This window comes from Schistocerca americana, chromosome 2, assembly GCF_021461395.2.
Source record: "Schistocerca americana isolate TAMUIC-IGC-003095 chromosome 2, iqSchAmer2.1, whole genome shotgun sequence".
NCBI lineage: Eukaryota > Metazoa > Arthropoda > Insecta > Orthoptera > Acrididae > Schistocerca > Schistocerca americana.
This window is the reverse complement of record NC_060120.1, coordinates 838,992,362-839,013,657: the sequence shown is the minus strand read 5'-3', so window position 1 is coordinate 839,013,657 and position 21,296 is coordinate 838,992,362. Positions and strand designations below refer to the sequence as shown.

The window sequence follows — 21,296 nt, the reverse complement described above, 5'->3', positions numbered from 1 at the left end:
CTGATAATGTGTACCTTCAGTGTTTGGTGACAGGGAAATTCTCATACACAATTCAGTTTAAAGTGCTACAGGCTATTGTAATAACAGAAAAAGAAAAAATTGTGTGCGCAACTTGATATGTTAACATTACCAATTACCACACTCGGAGGTGTGTGTGTGTGTGTGTGTGTGTGTGTGTGTGTGTGTGTGTGTGTGTGTGTGGGGGGGGAGCCAACAACAATGCTACCTTGAACATTGTGACACATTACAACTTCTGCAGCCTTCCTGCCAGATGTACAAGTCACGCGGCAAAGCACGAGGTTCCGCAGAGCGTGGAAGGTAAGGAGACAAAATAAATGACTAGTGGTCAGTGGTCAGAATCTGTTATTGGCAATTATGGCAATATTTTATCTATAGCTCCTTGGCAGAGGATAACAGTAAAATTTCAGCACCACCAAACACAGCCATAAAAACAATTTACTTATCTGGTGGCAACAAAGCAAAACTATTCCAGCTTTTGTACGTATGTGAATCATTATAGCGGTGTGCATGTAAGAAAGCAACAGGGCGATGCATCCTGCACAGACAGAATACCCTGTGGTGATACCAGTGTGTTCTCCACCTCCGTGCCAAGCCTCACATTCTGGTATGGGTGAGCAACTGTTTCTGCTTCAGACTGTCTAGCACTCTGAAAGCTATAGCTGTTGCTTCTTAACGTAATACTTGTCATGTCTGTTTTATGTCACCCATAATGATCATAGAGTAGCCACACTGTACCTAAAGTACCACATATGTGTGTGTGTGTGTGTGTGTGTGTGTGTGTGTGTGTGTGAGAGAGAGAGAGAGAGAGAGAGAGAGAGAGAGAGAGAGAGAGAGAGAGAGAGAGAGAGAGGCAGGCCTTTGTTTTTATAAAAAAAAGTACTTTTATATGGAAAATATTTACTTTTACAATAAAAAGTCTCTAATAATATTCACAGCATAAACATGCAGAAATTTTTACATGTGATAAACTAGTATACAACCCTTAGTGGGATAAATATTGTTATAAAGACATCTAATCACTAATTATATACATTTGTTTTATATTATTGTAAAATCAATATAGTCAGTCGTGTTTTTCTGTGGCAGTAAACACAGACAGTTCTGGAGAAAGGATCAGCAAAGGGAAGAAATACTTTCCTAGAACGCATTGTTTCATTTCTCACTGTGTACTTAGTATGTAAGAATATTTGCTCCTATTAGGTTTTTAGATACAGATCGTACAGGATACCATCACATTACACAAATCACTACGACATCAGTCTTTTGATTTAGTAATATGCCAATGACCCAACAATTAACGAATTCCATGCATCATATTAGGAACACTTTTTGTTTCCACTGGTTCAGTCTTCTTTGCAGGGTCTGGAGTGAAGCACTTCCACAACCTTAATGTTTCATCTGCTCCAGCTGACAGAACAGTACTGCCATCAGGAGACAAGGCAAGATGCAAAACTCTTGCAGTATGTCCAGTGAGCTCTGCAATCTGGAAATAGCACAAAACAATAAATCAAAAGTTATTTAAATATATCACTACAGTGGTTTTTAACATTGTAGTCTTAAGTGTTGTACAAATTCCAGAAATTATGATTTGTTTTCTAATGTTTAAAATTACCAACCAGTGGCGCAGAGATAAAAGCTCTGTAAAGCAGTGATATCCGAGATACTAAATTATCCCAACAAACCATGGTACCACTGCAATACCATGACAAATTTAATCACCACGTGTGTGTATTGAAGACATTTTTTATGAGGTTCTTACTTTTGTCTTTTAATATCAAAGTTTCTAACCCATTAATATCAAAGTTTCTAAGCCATAAACAGATCTTTGATGGTAGGACATTGCACCACCCAATAACCAGTCAGATGTCATATTTTCAACTATGCATCAATTTTTTGGTGCATACAGGTCATCTCTCTTGTGAGTATTTACAGCTACTTTATCCAAATAAAGAAATTAAGCTCAATCTGCCGAAAAATTATGAAAGGGAAACATACAGTTAATGTTTGGGAATTTATTGTGGTCTTTTTACTCACTGGGTGTGAGAGCAAACTTAAATATGAACACACTGCAATAACAAAGGAACGACTTTTTACAAGGACCACTTCTTTGAAATTTTGAAAATAAAATTTTTGTAAAATAACTGCAAATTTCTACATAATAGTCTCATTTACCAAGCAGAAATCAATTATCACATGGCTCATGTGACTTAACCTAAGGGTAATAGGAATTCTGTAATGCGCAACATGCATATTTATCTACCAATTGCATGATAATTTGTGTCGCATCGAGCAAAACCCAGTGGACCATGCGAGTACCCATCAATATAATGAAACAGAACACAAGTTCTTTAATGCAACCAAAATGTTTTACTTTATATGTAAATTCAAAGGTCCATTTTTTCTGTTCTTTCAGAATTCAATTAATGATTACTGCCTCACAGAATTAAAAAAGTGCCAAAACTGTGGTGGGATAGAGCCCAATGAGACACTGATCATGTGTTTCATTAGAATGAAGATGATACAGGAAAAGAAGATAAATACAATTCTTCGTATGTCTTATTGTCACTAAGTGAGGTATCAATTGTCAAAAACTTCACTCTCACCACTTCAAATTAGTTTAACCTTTCAAATTAGCATTACAGCATGTAAAACAGTAGTTATGCACTTAAACTATTACTGATTTTTCCAGCATTGTACTTTGGGACATCAACTGAAACTTACCTATTTACAATTTTCAGAGGTATCATCAAGCATGTTTTAGGCAATTCCTTGCTACAGTAACATTTGAAACTATTCATACATCACTCCATCAGGTTTGGGGTGGTTGCATGCTATGTGTGGTGGGAGAGTTAATGGAAATTAAGGACACATGGTTTGATGTTCAGAGATTGTGTTATATGCACAGTTCCTATTTACATAGTTCAGTAGTTCAGAAACCCTTGGTTTTTTTTTTTTGGGGAGGTGGGCTCCAAATTAGAGATTGCGAAGCAGCCATTTAATTTTAACACATGTGAATCAATGTTCCACCACTGGATGGTTGATCTGCTCTTTGCCACTTTGCCTGTGTGCAAAAGGGAGGTCCCACACCCACATATTTTATAATGATATGATAAAGATGCCACAGACGGACAGAAGTCATCAGCTCTGAAGGACGCCAAGACCTTAGAAAAGTTTTCTATTGACCACTCAACACCTCACTATTTGGTGAGATTTTAGTTTTATCCTTTTGATTATTTACATTCAACCATAGAATTACCATGTGTACTACTTTCATTTTTCCTCATCTCGTCATATGTAGTCAACGGCCTCCCAACACCTTTTGATGTACCCATGTCTCACTTCATTTCCGAAGAACTGTACTAATCTTATTTCATAAAATTTTAGCAACAATTCTTTAACTACATTTAAAAGTTTTAATTTTGCCACAAATTGTGTGGAATTTTTGAATCTTACATTTATGTCTATTTCATCTTGGTAAGATATTTTACAGCGCAAATAATAGAAATTATTAATGCGCTCTATAATCTTTATCTGTATCAATTTTTTTTCCTCTCATAGGGACCCTGTCTAGAAAACTTATATTACTTTTGATATCGATTACAAATTTCTTAGCTATACACTGGGGGCGGGTGGAGTGTCAACACCAAGGAGAAGTTTTACAACAACCGAACACTGGTAGACTTGTTTCTACATCTGAAGGATGATGTCTATTCAAATTTTGGGCCAGTCTTACAGGATTGGTGCTAATAGAGCCACTATGAAGTTGCAAATCAGGTTTGCTTTAAATACACTCTGTAATGGTTATGAGCATTGTGACCTTTGGACATGGTGAGTTGATTTTAGTTAAAAATCCCTTTGAGGTGCCAAAGACAATATTATCAACACACTGTGAGTTTGAACAAGGTTGTGAAATAGTGCTACAAGAATCTTGAGGTTCCGTCTGCGACACTGCAAACAGCCTTGGCAGGAACGCAGCCACTGTACATGAATGCTGGCATGGTGGTCACGAGAATGTACAATCACAAGAAGAACAGGGTTCCAGATGGCCCTATGACACTACCAAGAGAGAAGACCATCATGTTGAGCGTATGGCTCTGGTGCAACATTCTACATCTGCAGCAGCAACTTGAAAAGCTGTTGGGTCCACAGTGACCATGAACTCTTACAAATATGTTACTTCAAGGACAGCTTTGAGTCTGACATCCTGCAGCACGCATGACCGCAAACCATTGCCTTTTGCAACTTCAGTGGTGTCAAACGAGAGCCCATATAGACAGCACGATGGAACTCTGTTGTGTTTTCTGATGAAAGCTGTTTCTGCCTTGGTGCCAGTGATGGCAGTGCATTGGTTAGGAGGCCAGTCGAGTGCCTGCAACCAATCTGTCTGCATGCTAGACACACTGGATGTACACAGAGTTAAGATGTGAGGTGCAATTTTGTTTGAGAGCAGGACAGCACTCATTGTTGCCCAGTGCACCCTGACTGTAAATTTGTAGATCTATTTATTGATTTGACCTAATGTGCTGCAATTAACAGTATTCCAGCAGGTGTTTTCTAAAGGATAACACAACATTTGCCTTGATATGATAGATCACTAGATCTGCTTCAGAGTGAGCACAGATGGGACACCTGACTGCAACTCCAGCATCATCCACAACCAGCATTATCCGTCCCTGTGTTAACAACCAAGTGCAACAGGCATGGATTTCCATCCCACAAACTGACTCCTGAGACCTGTACAACACAATACATGCATGTCTGCATGCTTGCATTCAACATACAGGCAGTTACACCAGTTATTAATGTACCAGCATTTAGAATTTGCATTGGTTTTGTCTCACTCTTACATTGATCAGTGATCTTGCAATGTTAATCACTAACATACTTAACCTATACAAAGGTATTCCCCAAAATTTCATTACTCTACATTATTTTTTGGTGCTGCAATTTCTTTCTGTAGTGTATTCTGCCGAACTATCAGTTTAATAAGTCACAGCTGCAAAATACTAACGCGAATTCTTTACAGACGAATGGAAAAACTGGTAGAAGCTGACCTCGGGGAAGATCAGTTTGGATTCCATAGAACTGTTGGAACACGTGAGGCAATACTGACCCTACGACTTATCTTAGAAGAAAGATTAAGGAAAGGCAAACCTACGTTTCTAGCATTTGTAGACTTAGAGAAAGCTGTTGACAATGTTGACTGGAATACTCTCTTTCAAATTCTAAAACGCGGCAGGGGTAAAATACAGGGAGTGAAGGGCTATTTACAATTTGTACAGAAACCAGATGGCAGTTATAAGAATCGAGGGACATGAAAGGGAAGCAGTGGTTGGGAAGGAAGTGAGAAAGGGTTGTAGCCTCTCCCTGATGTTATTCAATCTGTATATTGAGCAAGCAGTAAAGGAAACAAAAGAAAAATTCAGAGTAGGTATTAAAACCCATGGAGAAGAAATAAAAACTTTGAGGTTCGCCGATGACATTGTAATTCCGTCAGAGACAGCAAAGGACTTGGAAGAGCAGTTGAACGGAATGGACAGTGTCTTGAAAGGATGATATAAGATGAACATCAACAAAAGCAAAACGAGGATAATGGAATGTAGTCAAATTAAGTCGGGTGATGCTGTGGGAATTAGATTAGGAAATGAGACACTTAAAGTAGTAAAGGAGTTTTGCTATTTGGGGAGCAAAATAACTGATGATGGTCGAAGTAGAGGATATAAAATGTAGACTGGCAATGGCAAGGAAAGCGTTTCTGAAGAAGAGAAATTTGTTAACATCGAGTATAGATTTAAGTGTCAGGAAGTCGTTTCTGAAAGTATTTGTATGCAGTGAAGCCATGTATGGAAGTGAAACATGGACGATAAATAATTTGGACAAGACGAGAATAGAAGCTTTTGAAATGTGGTGCTACAGAAGTATGCTGAAGATTAGATGGGTAGAAAACATAACTAATGAGGAGGTATTGAATAGAATTGGGGAGAAGAGAAGTTTGTGGCACAACTTGACAAAAAGAAGGGACCGGTTGGTAGGACATGTTCTGAGGCATCAGTGGATCACAAATTTAGCATTGGAGGGCAGCGTGGAGCGTAAAAATCGTAGAGGGAGACCAAGAGATGAATACACTAAGCAGACTCAGAAGGATGTAGGTTGCAGTAGGTACTGGGAGATGATGAGGCTTGCACAGGATAGAGTAGCATGGAGAGCTGCATCAAACCAGTCTCAGGACTGAAGACCATAACAACAACAACAACAACAGCAACAGTGTATTCTGCTGACATATCCATGAGTTTAAATTCAGCACACTGCAATCCATACTCAGCTTTGTATTCTCAGTACTAACAGCTATTGATACCCAGGCACTATGGCATGATGCAGTTCAACTAAATGTGGAAATGATCTGTTTTCAAATATGCTGAAAAGCTTTTCTCCCTTCAATGCTTTTACATAATTTATGAATAAACATGAATTCCTCTGTTACATTCAGTGTTGCTCTTATTTGAGTTCTGATAACCTGTGAGTGTAGCTCCTTCCCTTCCTGAAACAACATTTTCTTTGTTTTATGATAGCCTCAGCTTTCTTATTATGCCTTGTGATCATAAAATCATTATCCCGTGTTTCCATTTTGATAGAATATATTGTCTTCTCCAGAGCTTATTTGTGAATCATCTGAATCTCTCAGTCACTAAGCAGCCTCTTTTGTACACCGGTTCTCCATTTGGGTCTTCCCTGTGTAACTTTTGTTCTTATCTCAAATTATTCGTACACTGAAAATAAAACTAGCATTTTTCTAGTTAGCTACTAACCTTGTTCATCGATGGGTATTTCCATATGACTAATTGGTTGTTAGCATATCCATGACCAGATATAAATTCCCTGTAATTTGTTGACCATAGCAATGCACAGACCTGGAAACAGAGCCGAGAAGCACATTTTTACTTTGACAAACATGTTATCAACCAGCAACACTAATTTAGTTTGTCATGATTATCACCAAATTGCATATGAACAACATTTTTATGGTTGCATGCAAACATACAAAATGATACAATAGCTAATATGTACTGAACTTACTTGAGATTTTGTGTCTACTGTTTTTAAGCAGTTCCCATTGCTGCAGTTCCAGAATCTTATGCACCGATCTGCAGTGCCACCACCACTCGCAAGGATACTTGGCTGCCATGGGCACCACGCAAGTGCCTTGACTGCTGCTTGATGTTGACTAGAAACCATTACGAAAATTTACCATGTAATTTCATAGATACACCTCAACATGATTGTTGGACAAAATCTTATGGAGCATAGTACTATTTTGTTACATATGAATCATTTCAGGAACAGCAATGTTAATAACTACAGGCATTTTAATAACATTTAGGTTTTTTTAAATTCTACTTTCATGCAGATCAAAAACTGTATGTAAATATTCACATTATTCAGCAATGTTTCATTCTAGAGCTCTAGTCCACCACTAATAATGGAGGGTGGATCTTTGACAATGCTAGCCACTCATGCTGGTGAAATGTCAAACAGAAAAACGCTGAACTACTGTCAGCTGAATTTTCTGAGCCGAGTGCCAACAGTTAACATGTCAGAAGTGGCCACAAAAAAATCCTCAACAATTTTATATTGAAGCGAAAATTAATTATTATTCTAGAATCAAAAAATTACCTTTAAAATGTTGACAGTTCTGCAGTAATGTGAACCTCATCTTCTTACTTTAGTAATAATACTCTCAAAATATGTTGAATTACCACAAATGATGCTGTTTAATATAAATTCTAATAAGTGATTAATTTCTGAAAGTTGTAATGAGATTCCTATCTCAGAGTTTAGGAATCCATCATATTTATTTACTTAGGCAGAAATGAATAATTCATGACCTGTGCTGTCTAACAAACCAAAGCTGAATAGCTGAATGTGAGTCGATTCACCTAAGAAGAGTTGCTAACCTCTTGGGCAGGCTACTCCAACAGTGCCCCAGGGAGGAATAGCTCTCACTGTGGTGAATGAGTCCATGTGGTGGGGGAAGGCAAACTCACTGCGTCCTGGCTGCATTGAGCTGCAGTAATCCATCTTCAAAGGCAGCCATCGTCAGTCAGGGAAGTCCTGTGCCTCAATTGGAGGCTATATTTCTACTCATTGAGAGGGATGGATGTCCGCAGTTCCTTGTATGTAGTAAAATATTTAATTTTGCTAAGAAGTGTAACACACAGTGTCATTATACACTTTTTTATGCAGCACATTATGAGCAGATAGAAGGCGAAGCACGCAAAGAGCTAGTAGTCAGTTTTAAGAATGACATGCCAGGAGACTTAAGTTTTAAAAAGAATTCTTAGGACTGAAGTTACAGAAATATGCAGCATAGTTCATGTATTGTAACACATTTGTACTTTTCAGGGTGAATGACTGAAGGAAACTGAACTGAAGCAGCAATTCAAGCAAGCTACAAAGCCACTCACATTATAGCGATAAGTGGCAAGTCGTTTTCTGGGACCTCTCGTAAAATCATGCATGGCGGCAATTGCAGAATGATTCTATGGGAGCTGCAAGCAATTGAAGCAAACAGTTTCTTGTCAAATCCTGGACATTGCAGCGAATTAAGAGAGAAAGCTCAGGATAAAAGCTGAGAGAGCTTTGTTATATTTTCGCTAGCACTTCATGAAAGCACAGATATGTGCGACTGATGTCAACTTTCAATATTTGTGCATGATGTCTACATGTAACTGAGGAACTCTTTGATGTGGTACTGCTCAATTACACAGCAAAGGGAATTCATAGTTTTGAAGTGATTTGTGAAACAGCGGACATTTCGAACTGGCGTTGGGAAAAGCTCCATTCTGTAGCCAACAAGGTCCGCTTCGAACGATTGGGCATCATGAAGGATTCACTTCTTGTTTGACTTTTAAACTCGAGAACAGATCTGGCAAAGACATTTTCACTATTCATTGTTTCATTCACCAAGTGGCACTGTGTGCTAAGAGTGGAACTAGGTGATGTAATTGAAGTTGTGAGCAAGTGGCTGAATTTTGTGCTTCATCATAGTGCAAGTAATTGTCAATTCAAAGGATTACTGGAAGACATGGTAGCAGAGTATGGAGACATACCATACCACAGTACAGTTTGTTGGCTGAGTCTGAGAAATATTCTTGATGTTTTCTTTGCCATTTGTGAGGAAATATCTCCTTCTGGAAATGAAAGGGGAAGAAATAAGTTGTCTGAAAGATTTAAAATGGCCATCAGATCTAGCATTCTTAGTTGACGTAACTATCCATCTGTATAATTTCATTCAATCTGTCATTGCAGGACAAAGAATAGCTAATAGCTGTCATGCTGACCAAATCAGGTATTTCATGGAAAAGTTACATTTGTTTGAAAGGCAAGTGGCTAATGGAATTTTAACTTTCTTCAACAATCTGTCTTCTTTAAAACTACCTGAAGGTGCCGGTTTCAGCAATTATCAAGTCAATATAAGGCAACTCATCACTACTTCTGAAATAAGATACCTCCGCCATTTTTGAAATGAAACTGTTCAGCACCCCTTTCTCAGTTTCACCCGACTAACTGCCATCATCACCCCAGTTGGAAGTTACCAATATGCAAAATTCTACTTTGCTGAAAGACATGACACTGCAACATGCTAATTTGTCATGGTGGTATCTTGCTTTAGAGCAAAAATATATTTCACAAACTCCACAAAAATGCCACACAGATCATTTTCATGTTTGGATCAACTTACTGCTGTCCACAGCTTTTCTTAGCAATGGAAAGAATAAAAACAAGAAGTGATCTGATCTTCAGGACGTGACACTGAAGGACATCCTCAGTATTAACACTGAACACTTTGAAGTCAGATATTTCCACTCTTCTAAATAAAGTCTAATTTCAGATGCTCAATAAATATATTTCTTTTAAAACAGTTTCTTATTTTACTTATTGTGGATAGTCTTCTTGCAAGAAAAATACACAAAATGCAGGATAGCACATGGCAAAAAGTGATACTGACCGATTACATAAAAAGGTGACCCTAATGATTGAATTATTGTACATTCTACAAATGTATGTACATATGCAGTGGCAGACGAGATGAAACAAAGCAGAATGTGCTGTTAAATTTTAGATTACTGTCAGGTCCCAACCAACACCTCAGAAATCAAGATGCTTTTACCAAGGAGTGCCAAAAGCGTGTGACAATTATGGCTGTATTTAAATTTTTTAGGCTTCGCTATTAGTTCCTGGCCAAACCAGACCCTTCAGAAATCTCTAAGTATTCTGAAAAAACCATACAACATACATCATTTGATAACCTTGCAAACCAAAGTCAAAGCACATTTTTATGAAATAATATGTAACCATCCCTGTGTCGTTCATATATTTTTCACAAGAGGCACCACATCTGCAAGGCTCACTGTTAGTTCATATATTATCCAGAAGAGGCAATAGCAAAGCTCTTGTTTTATCGTTACCATCTTAACTTCTGTTCAAACTAATACTAAATTTTCAGCCGAACCCAATGCTTCATTGAATAACGCAACTATGAACAACGCTACATTCAGTACAGTAACTGTTAGGTTTGCAGTTTTAGGAGACAAAGCAGTATGCATGAATTGTTTCAACTTTTAATGCCCACCAAATCAGGACTAGACCACAGCTTGAGAAAGTTTATTGCATAATGCTTGTAAACACTACTTGAAAGCCATCATCATCATCATCATCATCATCATCACCATCACCATCACCATCACCACGTCTTGTTTCATTAACACTAGAAGGACCTTATGAGCATTGTTCAACATTAAAAAAAACAGCTTGCATTTTACTTTATAGGCCTCATTTTTCATGACTTAATTTACCTCAGTGGTTTATAATTTCAGTAAAAGACCAAAAACTGAACGAATTATGAACATTTTTATCTTCAAGGACCACAGCCAGTCATTCTGACTGGTGAGATGGATATACGTATCATGCCTGTAAAGGCACAATGGATCTTTTCATCCACTTAGCTTATTTTATTCTATTGTTGTGATCTGTCCTCCTCCCCCTCTCCCCCACACCCCACCTCATTTTACTTTATTTAGTGGAAGAGCGGACATACTGCAGTTGCCGTTCTCTGCAATACACTGTTGTGCTTTGCGCTGTGCAGAAGTTTCAGTGCTGCTCCTCATTATTATGGTGTACCAGTGGAAGAGATATTTTTGAATGTGATGAGTTGGATAAGATTGTAGAGATGACACAGAATATCAGCCCCATGAAACATAACAAAGCGAATGATCTGAGTTGAAAGATGAATATTCAGAACCTGTACAACAACATACAAATAACCCAGTGCTCACAGGTTCGATTCCAGTGGCACCACAAATTGTTACTTGCAGGCAAGGAAAAATCCATCTCACCATCCGTAAGTTGGAAGTGAAGCAACTGCAGCCGATGAAACAGTGTGGTCTAATTGCACCAGGGCAGGCACCTGGAAGATTAGAGCGCCACAGTGTGTGGATGGTAACTCCTGTGCCAGCATGTAATGCTAAGAAACTTATAGTTGCAGGCAGTTACTTGAATGCATGGCGAGTATTGATAGACAATAATATTCTACAGAACATGAACGTTACAGAAATTGGAGCCCGAGAACTTCCGCAAGATAACACATGGGTACTTGATATTGCAAAGTTAGATGCTGCCATAGCTATAATGTATGGTAAAGTGCATGGAGGAAAGAATTTCCCCCTGAAACATCTGTGGTCTCTAATGTGGGGGCCAGCATTTTCTTCTCGCGCTATGGGAAGAAATAAGTTCATAGAAGCATTTGATTTGTAAGATCTAATGACAATCACCCTCTAGCCAAGACTCAAGACTGATGGCTTTGCAGCAGCTACCCCAGTCTGGAATTCATTTGTGGCGAACTGCATCAAGAACTATAAACCAGATGCATTCAAAATCGTAAATGAGAGTCTTTTCATGCAAAGCTTGGTGCCACTTTATACAATACATGAGTAATAAGCCAGACAATTTTGTCCTCAAGTTATAGCTTGTAGCAGAACCAGTGGTAAATATCTGGTGAATGGATTTCCTTACTTGGGTCAGCAAAGCTAAAGACACACTAACATACCTGTGGCACAGCATGTTGTTACATGTCTCGTGCAACCTTCACTTCAAAAGGAAAAAATTTAACATGTAACAATTTCTTCACAGCCAAACCTCTTGCAGAGCAGCCGAAGCAGGAGAACACAGACATTGTGCGTACACTGAAGAAAACCCAAAGATAAGTTCCTCCATCAGTGAAGTCTACTGCCGGATCTTTGTAGGATACTATTTTATACAAATCTGGTGACAACAGTAACTTCATATCAGGGAAGAGCAAGAAAAATGTTCTATTGAGCACAATTCACCAGTCAGTTCGAGTGGATGAACAAATGCAGAAGAAACTTCCTGAAATTGAGTTTCTACAATACCACTAAATTTGAAGTTGATATTCTGGACCAGATGTCTCGTCTGTACACTCAAGTTTGGCTGCCGCAGATGGCCTATGTACATGTTTTTCAACATCCTAAACTTTGCTAAAATCAATACCTAGATCCTTCACAGAGAGACAACACAAAAAGAATTAGTTGTTGAATGTTTATTTTCAAATTAGCAGAAGAACTCTCCTCTGTGTATGTACAATCAAGCAGAGGACCTGATCATACATTCACTGCAACCACTGCAAAAAGTAAGATACGGATACAAAAGTTCGAACAAAACCAAAAATCTGTGTGTCCAGTGCAAGAAATTCTTATGTGGTACATGTGCTGGAACTGTTCAGTATGTTAAGTGCAAAGTATTTTGACAATGATGGCCTTGAGGGAAAAGATGTCAGAGAGAAAAAATGTTATTTTCTCGTTACTGCTACAGCAATTGTGTCCATTGTTCTTTATTTTTTGTACAAAATATATGTTTATGACCTGATTGGGGCTCTGACAATACAATTCATACGGATAAAAAATGTTTTACATTATATGTTTATTTGCATTTGAAAGTTTAGTTGAAATGGATTTTTTATTTGCAATGTCTTGTTTCAACCTTTATTTAATTAAATATACTTTAAATTTAATTAAATAAAGGTTGAAACAAAAGACATTGTAAATAAAAAATCAATTTCAATATACTTTAAATCCTCCCCCCATGAACCATGGACCTTGCCGTTTGTGAGGAGGCTTGCGTGCCTCAGTGATACAGATAGCCGTACCGTAGGTGCAACCACAATGGAGGGGTATCTGTTGAGAGGCCAGACAAACGTGTGGTTCCTGAAGAGGGGCAGCAGCCTTTTCAGTAGTTGCAAGGGCAACAGTCTGAATTACTGGCTGATCTGGCCCTGTAACACTAACCAAAAGGGCCTTGCTGTTTTGGTACTGCGAACAGCGGAAAGCAAGGGGAAACTACAGCCGTAATTTTTCCCCAAGGGCATGCAGCTTTACTGCATGATTAAATGATGATGGCGTCCTCTTGGGTAAAATATTCCGGAGGTAAAATAGTCCCCATTCGGATCTCTGGGTGGGGACTACTCAAGAGGACATCATTATCAGGAGAAAGAAAACTGGCATTCTACGGATCGGAGCATGGGATGTCAGATCCCTTATTCGGGCAGGTAGGTTAGAAAATTTAAAAAGGGAAATGGATAGGTTAAAGTTAGATATAGTGGGAATTAGTGAAGTTCGGTGGCAGGAGAAACAAGACTTTTGGTCAGGCGAATACAGGGTTATAAATACAAAATCAAATAGGGGTAAAGCAGGAGTAGGTTTAATAATGAATAAAAAAATAGGAGTGCAGGTAAGCTACTACAAACAGCATAGTGAACGCATTATTGTGGTCAAGATAGACACGAAGCCCACGCCTACTACAGTAGTACAAGTTTATATGCCAAATAGCTCTGCAGATGATGATGATGATGAAGTTGATGAAACGTATGATGACAAAAGAAATTATTCAGGTAGTGAAGGGAGACGAAAATTTAATAGTCATGGGTGACTGAAATTCGACAGTAGGAAAAGGAAGAGAAGGAAACGTAGTAGGTGAATATGGATTGGGGCTAAGAAATGAAAGAGTAAGCCGCCTGGTAGAATTTTGCACAGAGCATAACTTAATCATAGCTAACACTTGGTTCAAGAATCATGAAAGAAGGTTGTATACATGGAAGAACCCTGGAGATACTAAAAGGTTTCAGATAGATTATATAATGGTAAGACAGAGATTTAGGAAGCAAATTTTAAATTGTAAGACATTTCCAGGGGCAGATGTGGACTCTGACCACAATCTATTGGTTATGAACTGTAGATTAAAACTGAAGGAACTGCAAAAAGGTGGCAATTTAAGGAGATGGGTCCTGGATAAACTGAAAGAACCAGAGGTTGTACAGAGTTTCAGGGAAAGCATAACGAAACAATTGACAGGAATGGGGGAAAGAAATACAGTAGAAGAAGAATGGGTAGCTTTGAGGAATGAAATAGTGAAGGCAGCAGAGGACCACGTAGGTAAAAAGAAGAGGGCTAGTAGAAATCCTTGGGTAACAGAAGAGATTCTGAATTTAATTGATGAAAGGAGAAAATACAAAAATGCAGCAAGTGAAGCAGGCAAAAAGGAATGCAAATGTCTCAAAAATGAGATCGAAAGGAAGTGCAAAATGGCTAAGCAGGCATGGCTAGAGAACAAGGATGTAGAAGCTTATCTCATGAGGGGCAAGATAGAAACTGCCTACAGGAAAATTGAAGAGACCTTTGGAGAAAAGTCAACCACTTGCATGAATATCAAGAGCTCAGATGGAAACCCAGTTCTAAGCAAAGAAGGGAAAGCAGAAAGGTGGAAGGAGTATATAGAGGGTCTATACAGGGGCAATGTACTTGAGGACAATATTACGGAAATGAAAGAGGAGGTAGATGAAGATGAAATGGGAGATATGATATTGCGTGAAGAGTTCGCTAGAGCACTGAAAGACCTGAGTCGAAACAAAGCCCCGGGAGTAGACAACATTCCATTAAGACTACTGACAGCCTTGGGAGAGCCAGTCCTGACAAAACTCTACCATCTGGTGAGCAGGATGTACGAGGCAGGCGAAATTCCCTCAGACTCCAAGAAGAATATAATAATTCCAATCCTAAAGAAAGCAAGTGAAAATTACTATCAGTTTAATAAGCCACGGCTGCAAAATACTAACGCGAATTCTTTACAGATGAATGGAAAAACTGGTAGAATCTGACCTCGGCGAAGATCAGTTTGGATTCCGTAGAAATGTTGGAACACGTGAGGCAATACTGACCCGACAACGTATCTTAGAAGAAAGATTCAGGAAAGGCAAACCCACGTTTCTAGCATTTGTAGACTTAGAGAAAGCTGTTGACAATGTTGACTGGAATACTCTCTTTCAAATTCTAAAACGCGGCAGGGGTAAAATACAGGGAGTGAAGGGCTATTTACAATTTGTACAGAAACCAGATGCCAGTTACGAGAGTCGAGGGACATGAGAGGGAAGCAGTGGTTGGGAAGGGGGTGATAAAGGGTTGCAGCCTCTCCCCGATGTTCTTCAATCTGTATATTGAGCAAGCAGTAAAGGAAACAAAAGAAAAGTTCGGAGTAGGTATTAAAATCCATGGAGAAGAAATAAAAATTTTGAGGTTCGACAATGACATTGTAATTCTGCCAGAGACAGCAAAGGACTTGGAAGAGCAGTTGAACAGAATGGACCATGTCTTGAAAGGAGGGTATGAGATGAACATCAACAAAAGCAAAACGAGAATAATGGAATGTAGTCGAATTAAGTCGGGTGATGCTGCGGGAATTAGATTAGGAAATGAGACACTTAAAGTAGTAAAGGAGTTTTGCTATTTGGGGAGCAAAATAACTGATGATGGTCGAAGTAGAGAGGATATAAAATGTAGAGAGGATATAAAATGTAGACTGGCAATGGCAAGGAAAGCGTTTCTGAAGAAGAGAAATTTGTTAACAGCGAGTATAGATTTAAGTGTCAGGAAGTCATTTCTGAAAGTATTTGTATGCAGTGTAGCCATGTATGGAAGTGAAACATGGACGATAAATAATTTGGACAAGAAGAGAATAGCAGCTTTTGAAATGTGGTGCTACGGAAGAATACTGAAGATTAGATGGGTAGATCACATAACTAATGAGGAGGTACTGAATAGAATTGGGGAGAAGAGGAGTTTGTGGCACAACTTGACGAGAAGAAGTGATCGGTTGGTAGGAAATGTTCTGAGGCATCAAGGGATCACCAATTTAGTACTGGAGGGCAGTGTGGAGGGTAAAAATTGTAGAGTGTGACCAAGAGATGAATACACTAAGCAGATTCAGAAGGATGTAGGCTGCAGTAGGTACTGGGAGATGAAGAGGCTTGCACAGGATAGAGTAGCATGGAGAGCTGCATCAAACCAGTCTCAGGACTGAAGACCACACCAATAACAATACTTTAAATAGAAATTTTTCAGCATAAAGCATTTGTGTGATAAGCATAATGTGCCTCTAACGACACCACACAGAAGCAACTTAAGTAAAACTGAAAACAAAGAAGAAAAACTTCACCAGTCAAAATGCCTGTTAGCAGTCCTCCTAGGTAGTTCCCTAATGTTGGTCCTCCAAGTGTTTAAATAAAACTTATTTATCATAAACTGTAGAATTTCATTATAGCCTATCAGACAGGAACCTGGTTCAAATGGCTTCAATCTTCAGTAATTATGCAGAGAAGCATTTTCCACATTACGCAAGCACAGGAAGCAACTTAAAACCAGGCTTTCGACTGAGGAAGATAAAACCAAAAAGCAATTTTGGTAATATTCAAAATCACAAAAAAGACAAAATGAAAAACTAGAGGGTATCAATGGGTATACCTTTTAGCTGTACGTTAGTATGTAATAATGCAAAAACCAATATATACTTTACACTGTTCCACTAAAAGCTGCAATTACATCATGAGTGTGAGAGAATTCAAGTTCATACTGATAACAGACAGGTGTGTTCAGGTCAGACGATATTCTCATTGATGTTTACACTCTTGCGGGGTCACTCAACTGCCATACAAAAACTTGTGAGGAAAGAAAAATGTGTCATATCTACAAATACAAGCCCAGCTATTATCAAGTGATGTAAAGATATGTGAACAGCAGTGTTACAGGTGACAAAATCTATTCTTGTTACTTTAAAGTTCTAGCAATGTCACAAATTACACTGTGGTTGTTGGAAGATGAGAGCATACTTATCACAGCTGGCAATATCTAACGTCATGAAGTGAATTATTGTACGAGGGCATTTTGAAAAGTAAAGATACAATGGCTCGCAGTCCTTAAATGGAACATTTATTTAGAAAACGTCAGTTACATCTTATTAACTGGATTATCTGTTATTTTTTGACAATCACCCTCGTTATCCAAACATTTGTTAAGTCGGTGCACAAGCTTTTGTATCCCAGTCATAGAAGGTTGTTGCCTGTTGTCGGAACCACATTTCAACTTCATCTTTGATCTATTCATCGTCGTGGAATGATTTTCCACCAAGATGTGACTTCAGGTAACTGAGGACATGGAAGTCTGTGGGCGCAAGGTTCGGGCTGTATGGCAGATTGTTCAATACGTCCTATTTGAATTGTTTGAGTAGTGCTTTGGTTACAAGCACTGTGTGAGGCCGAGCGTTGTCATGAAGCAAGCGGACTCCACTTGTCAGCATTCCCCTGCATTTGTTTTGAATTGCCCTTCGAAGACGTTTCAAAGTCTGGCAATATGCAGCAGCATTAATTGTCGTTCCAGGAGGCATAAATTCCAACAGAAGAATGCCTTTTCCATCCCAAAAAAGCGGAAGCCATAATTTTCTTCGCTGAAATCGACATTTTGCATTTCTTGGCTTTTGTTGAATTCGAATGGTGCCATTGCACTGATTGTTGCTTGGATTCAGGTGGCTGGTGATAAACCCATGTCTCGTCACCTGTCATGATGTAATCGAGGAACTCATCACCTGCTTCAGCATAGCGTGTGAGGAAGTCGAGTGCAAAGCCCATCCTTTTCTTTTTGTGTTCTTCAGTTAACAATTTTGGACCCAGCGCACACACAATTTCCTGTATCCTAACTTGGCAGTCACAACATCAAAGAGTTGTCATTGACACGTCCGGTATGATCTGATGCAATTCTTTCAGTGTGAGACATCTGTTCGCACGAATTGCTTCCTCTGTTCTCCAAAGAAGGGCATCAAAGATCACAGATGACCGACCTGTTCTTTGTTTGTCATGAAGGTCGGTCCTACCTTCAGAGAAATGACGACACCATTTCATTACATTTTGTCGATTCATAATGTTCCCATAAACAGAAACAATTTCTTTGTAAATATCCGCAGGTCGCTGACCTTTTACATGAAGAAAACGTATGACAGAGCGCACTTTGCATTTGGCGGGATTCTGAATCGGCGCAGCCATTTTAAACATGACCTACTCCAACCAGAAGCAACATTCAACTGCCAAATGACCGCAAGGGGAAAGCCAACAGTTCAAGGTTAACACCAGTGTTGCCAACTTGCTCGCCAAAACTCTTCTGTCCATCTGGCGTACGGTGTATTTTTACTTTCTGAAATAACCTCGTATTCTCAGTTCACAGCTGCTGTTATGTAGAACGTAATGCTTGTCCTTAAGTCTAAACCTTTTTTAGTTATAAGTACATTTAGACAAACGGTTGAATCTTGCAATACTGCACTCTTACACTTTCAGGTCATAATAATTATAGTTTTTAACAACCAAATGCACCTTAGTGATGGAGGGAGAATAATTAATGTGATTGGAAGGAAAAGTTTCTAAGAATGAAGAGTGCCTAGAAGTAGGTGGAAAGTATTTTGAAAATCAAGTAAATAACTTAAATTCAAAATTTTTATGAAACTCCATCTTATTTGATTTCAGAATGACTTCAGATAAATCACAACAGTGGTTGCAGCATTATTTTTACCCACAGTTTTAAATATCAGATGCTTCAAATGGATACATAAAAAAGCTACTTACCACAAGTGGTGGCAAAACACACACATAAAAGACAGTTGTAATTGGCAAGCTTTTGGAGCCAGTGGCTACTCCTTCAGGCAGATGCATTGAAGGGGAAAGAAGAGGGGTGAAGGAAAAGGACTGCAGAGGTCTAGGCAAAACGGGTAGATTTTGGGGAAAGTCACCCAGAATCATGGATCAGGGGGGACTTTCCCAAAATCTACCTGTTTTCCTAGACCTCTCCAGTCCTTTTCCTTCACCCACCTTTCTTCCCCTTCAACCCATGCTTGCCAATTACATCAGTTTATTACATCAGTTTTTTGTCTTTTATGTGTGTGTGCTGCCATCACTTGGTGAATAGCTTTTTATCTTTCCGATTAAATAATTTTGTCAATAATTGATTGTTTTTGTTATTACAGATACTTTAAATGGTTTTTCGATAATACAAGCATAATGTGTGTTCAAAACACAATAACTACTTTGGATTTTACCTCAACGTGTAAAGTGGTGTAGTCTGAGTATGTGCTCCACCTGGTGTAGCAGGCCATATATTCAGTAGATTATCATTACCACCACTAGCAAGATACCTTCCATCTGGCGACCATTTCAAACCACAAACCTAAACATAGAAATTATGCTTAGAACAGTAAGTTTTATGAGCTGATTAAATTAACAAATACATAACACACAAAACTTTCAACTGGTAGCACACTACCTGCAGTCAACAGGGATCTACATTCAAATCCCAGTGCAGCACATATTTATCTACATATAATCAAAAATTAAATTTAAGAGACAATAGTACTGCTTTTATATAAATCGATACGGCGACAAATGTTGCTCTGATGAGAATTATGTTGTTACCAACATACGGCACTATTAAGTGTGTTACTTGTACATTTAAGACAAACTTTCAATGTAGACAGCTGTTATTGAACTGTAATGACGCAGCTGTCACAAATATGTATTCAGTCCCAGTCTGAAGAACGACCAAACGCACACATGCAGGCAGGCGCGCACACACACACACACACACACACACACACACACACACACACACACACACACGGAGGGGGGGGGGGGGTAGAGGAGGGAGGGGGGTAGAGGAAGAGAATGAGAGAATTCCATGTGTGGGAAGGAAGGAAAGGGATGTCTTAAGTGATGGTGGCAGTTTCGGCATCTCACAATAACGACTTTTCTTTCCTCGGCTGTAGTTTAAGCACAGTGTTTAAATATCGATAATCTAAAGGGACTAACCTCAAAATAATTAACACACACTGAAATATTAAGAATTTTACAATTTGTGGTTTATAAGACACAATAAAATTAAATTCCATTGTTAGGTTAATAAAAAAATAAAGAACAGAATTCCCAGAGACTCTATAAAATTCTTTAAATACCACAGGAAATTTTAGATTTTTTTACAGGTAAAATGTAGTTCCCTGAGAATTCCAGGTTTCCCCAGAAGAACTGCCATCCCGCCGATCTTGCAATGGCAGTTGACTGGTAGCAAGTGCACCCACAGCCAATTGTCTGGATCACTAAATTCTTTCGCCATTCAGCGGTATTCTCATTCCAAATGAATATTATATGACTAGGTTCTAAAAGCTATTGGTGTTGGGTTTTCAATTTGCGATCCTTTTTCCTTGAGTTACCAACAAATGGCAAACTACTAAAACTGTGAATATGGAAAGTACTGTGATGTTAAACTTTTTGCTGCTATAAAGGTGTTCTCTGTATTCCATGCTGAGAGTAGCTTTTGTTATGGCTGTACAGCTCGCCAAATGCCGGTGCCGGTACTGAGAGACAGAATTCCAGTCAATATGAAATACTTATCTTCCAATTTTTCAAAAGCTGTTAGGTGATAAAATTTGTTTTTTTTTTTCACATTTTACAGTCCAATATCTTCACTCGATAAAGACAATTTATTTTCATTACCCGTCAGACTTCTGTGCTGCATTAAATAAAGTAAAACAATGCGCAAAATATTAAAGAGTTTGCAGTTTATTGAAGAGTCTAAGTTACCAATTTTACTTTTGTAGAGCTATGGCATGCAGACAGACAGATTACAGTTCAGCAAAAGCTGACTATCATTCGCAACGTCTAGTACAATCTTAACATAAAATAGACATCCAAAAAATATAATTCAGCAGCCCTGTCTACATTGTTGGCATACTCAAAAGTAATGACAAAGCTGCACCCAAAATAAGAACGTATGTCTACATTCACTGCTGTGGAAAACATTTTAAATGTAGTTTCATGGAATGAAGTGGCAGTATTGAAGTAAGTA

The 21,296-nt window shown here is 38.6% G+C and overlaps 1 protein-coding gene across 5 annotated transcripts in view; it reads right to left on the bottom strand.

Moving 5' to 3' along the window:
• Positions 1-942: 942 nt before the first annotated feature.
• Positions 943-21,296, bottom strand: part of LOC124596105 (cell division cycle protein 20 homolog) — an 82,305-nt gene continuing 61,951 nt past the window's right edge. For all 5 annotated transcript variants that reach the window (XM_047135116.1, XM_047135112.1, XM_047135115.1 and 2 more), the window contains exons 9-12: positions 19,498-19,625; positions 7,096-7,243; positions 6,828-6,929; positions 943-1,504 (exon numbers count right to left, since the gene is read on the bottom strand). In XM_047135116.1, the coding sequence (XP_046991072.1) occupies positions 1,316-1,504; positions 6,828-6,929; positions 7,096-7,243; positions 19,498-19,625 (567 nt within the window). In that variant the 3' untranslated portion in view covers positions 943-1,315. The remainder of the gene's footprint in view (positions 1,505-6,827; positions 6,930-7,095; positions 7,244-19,497; positions 19,626-21,296) is intronic.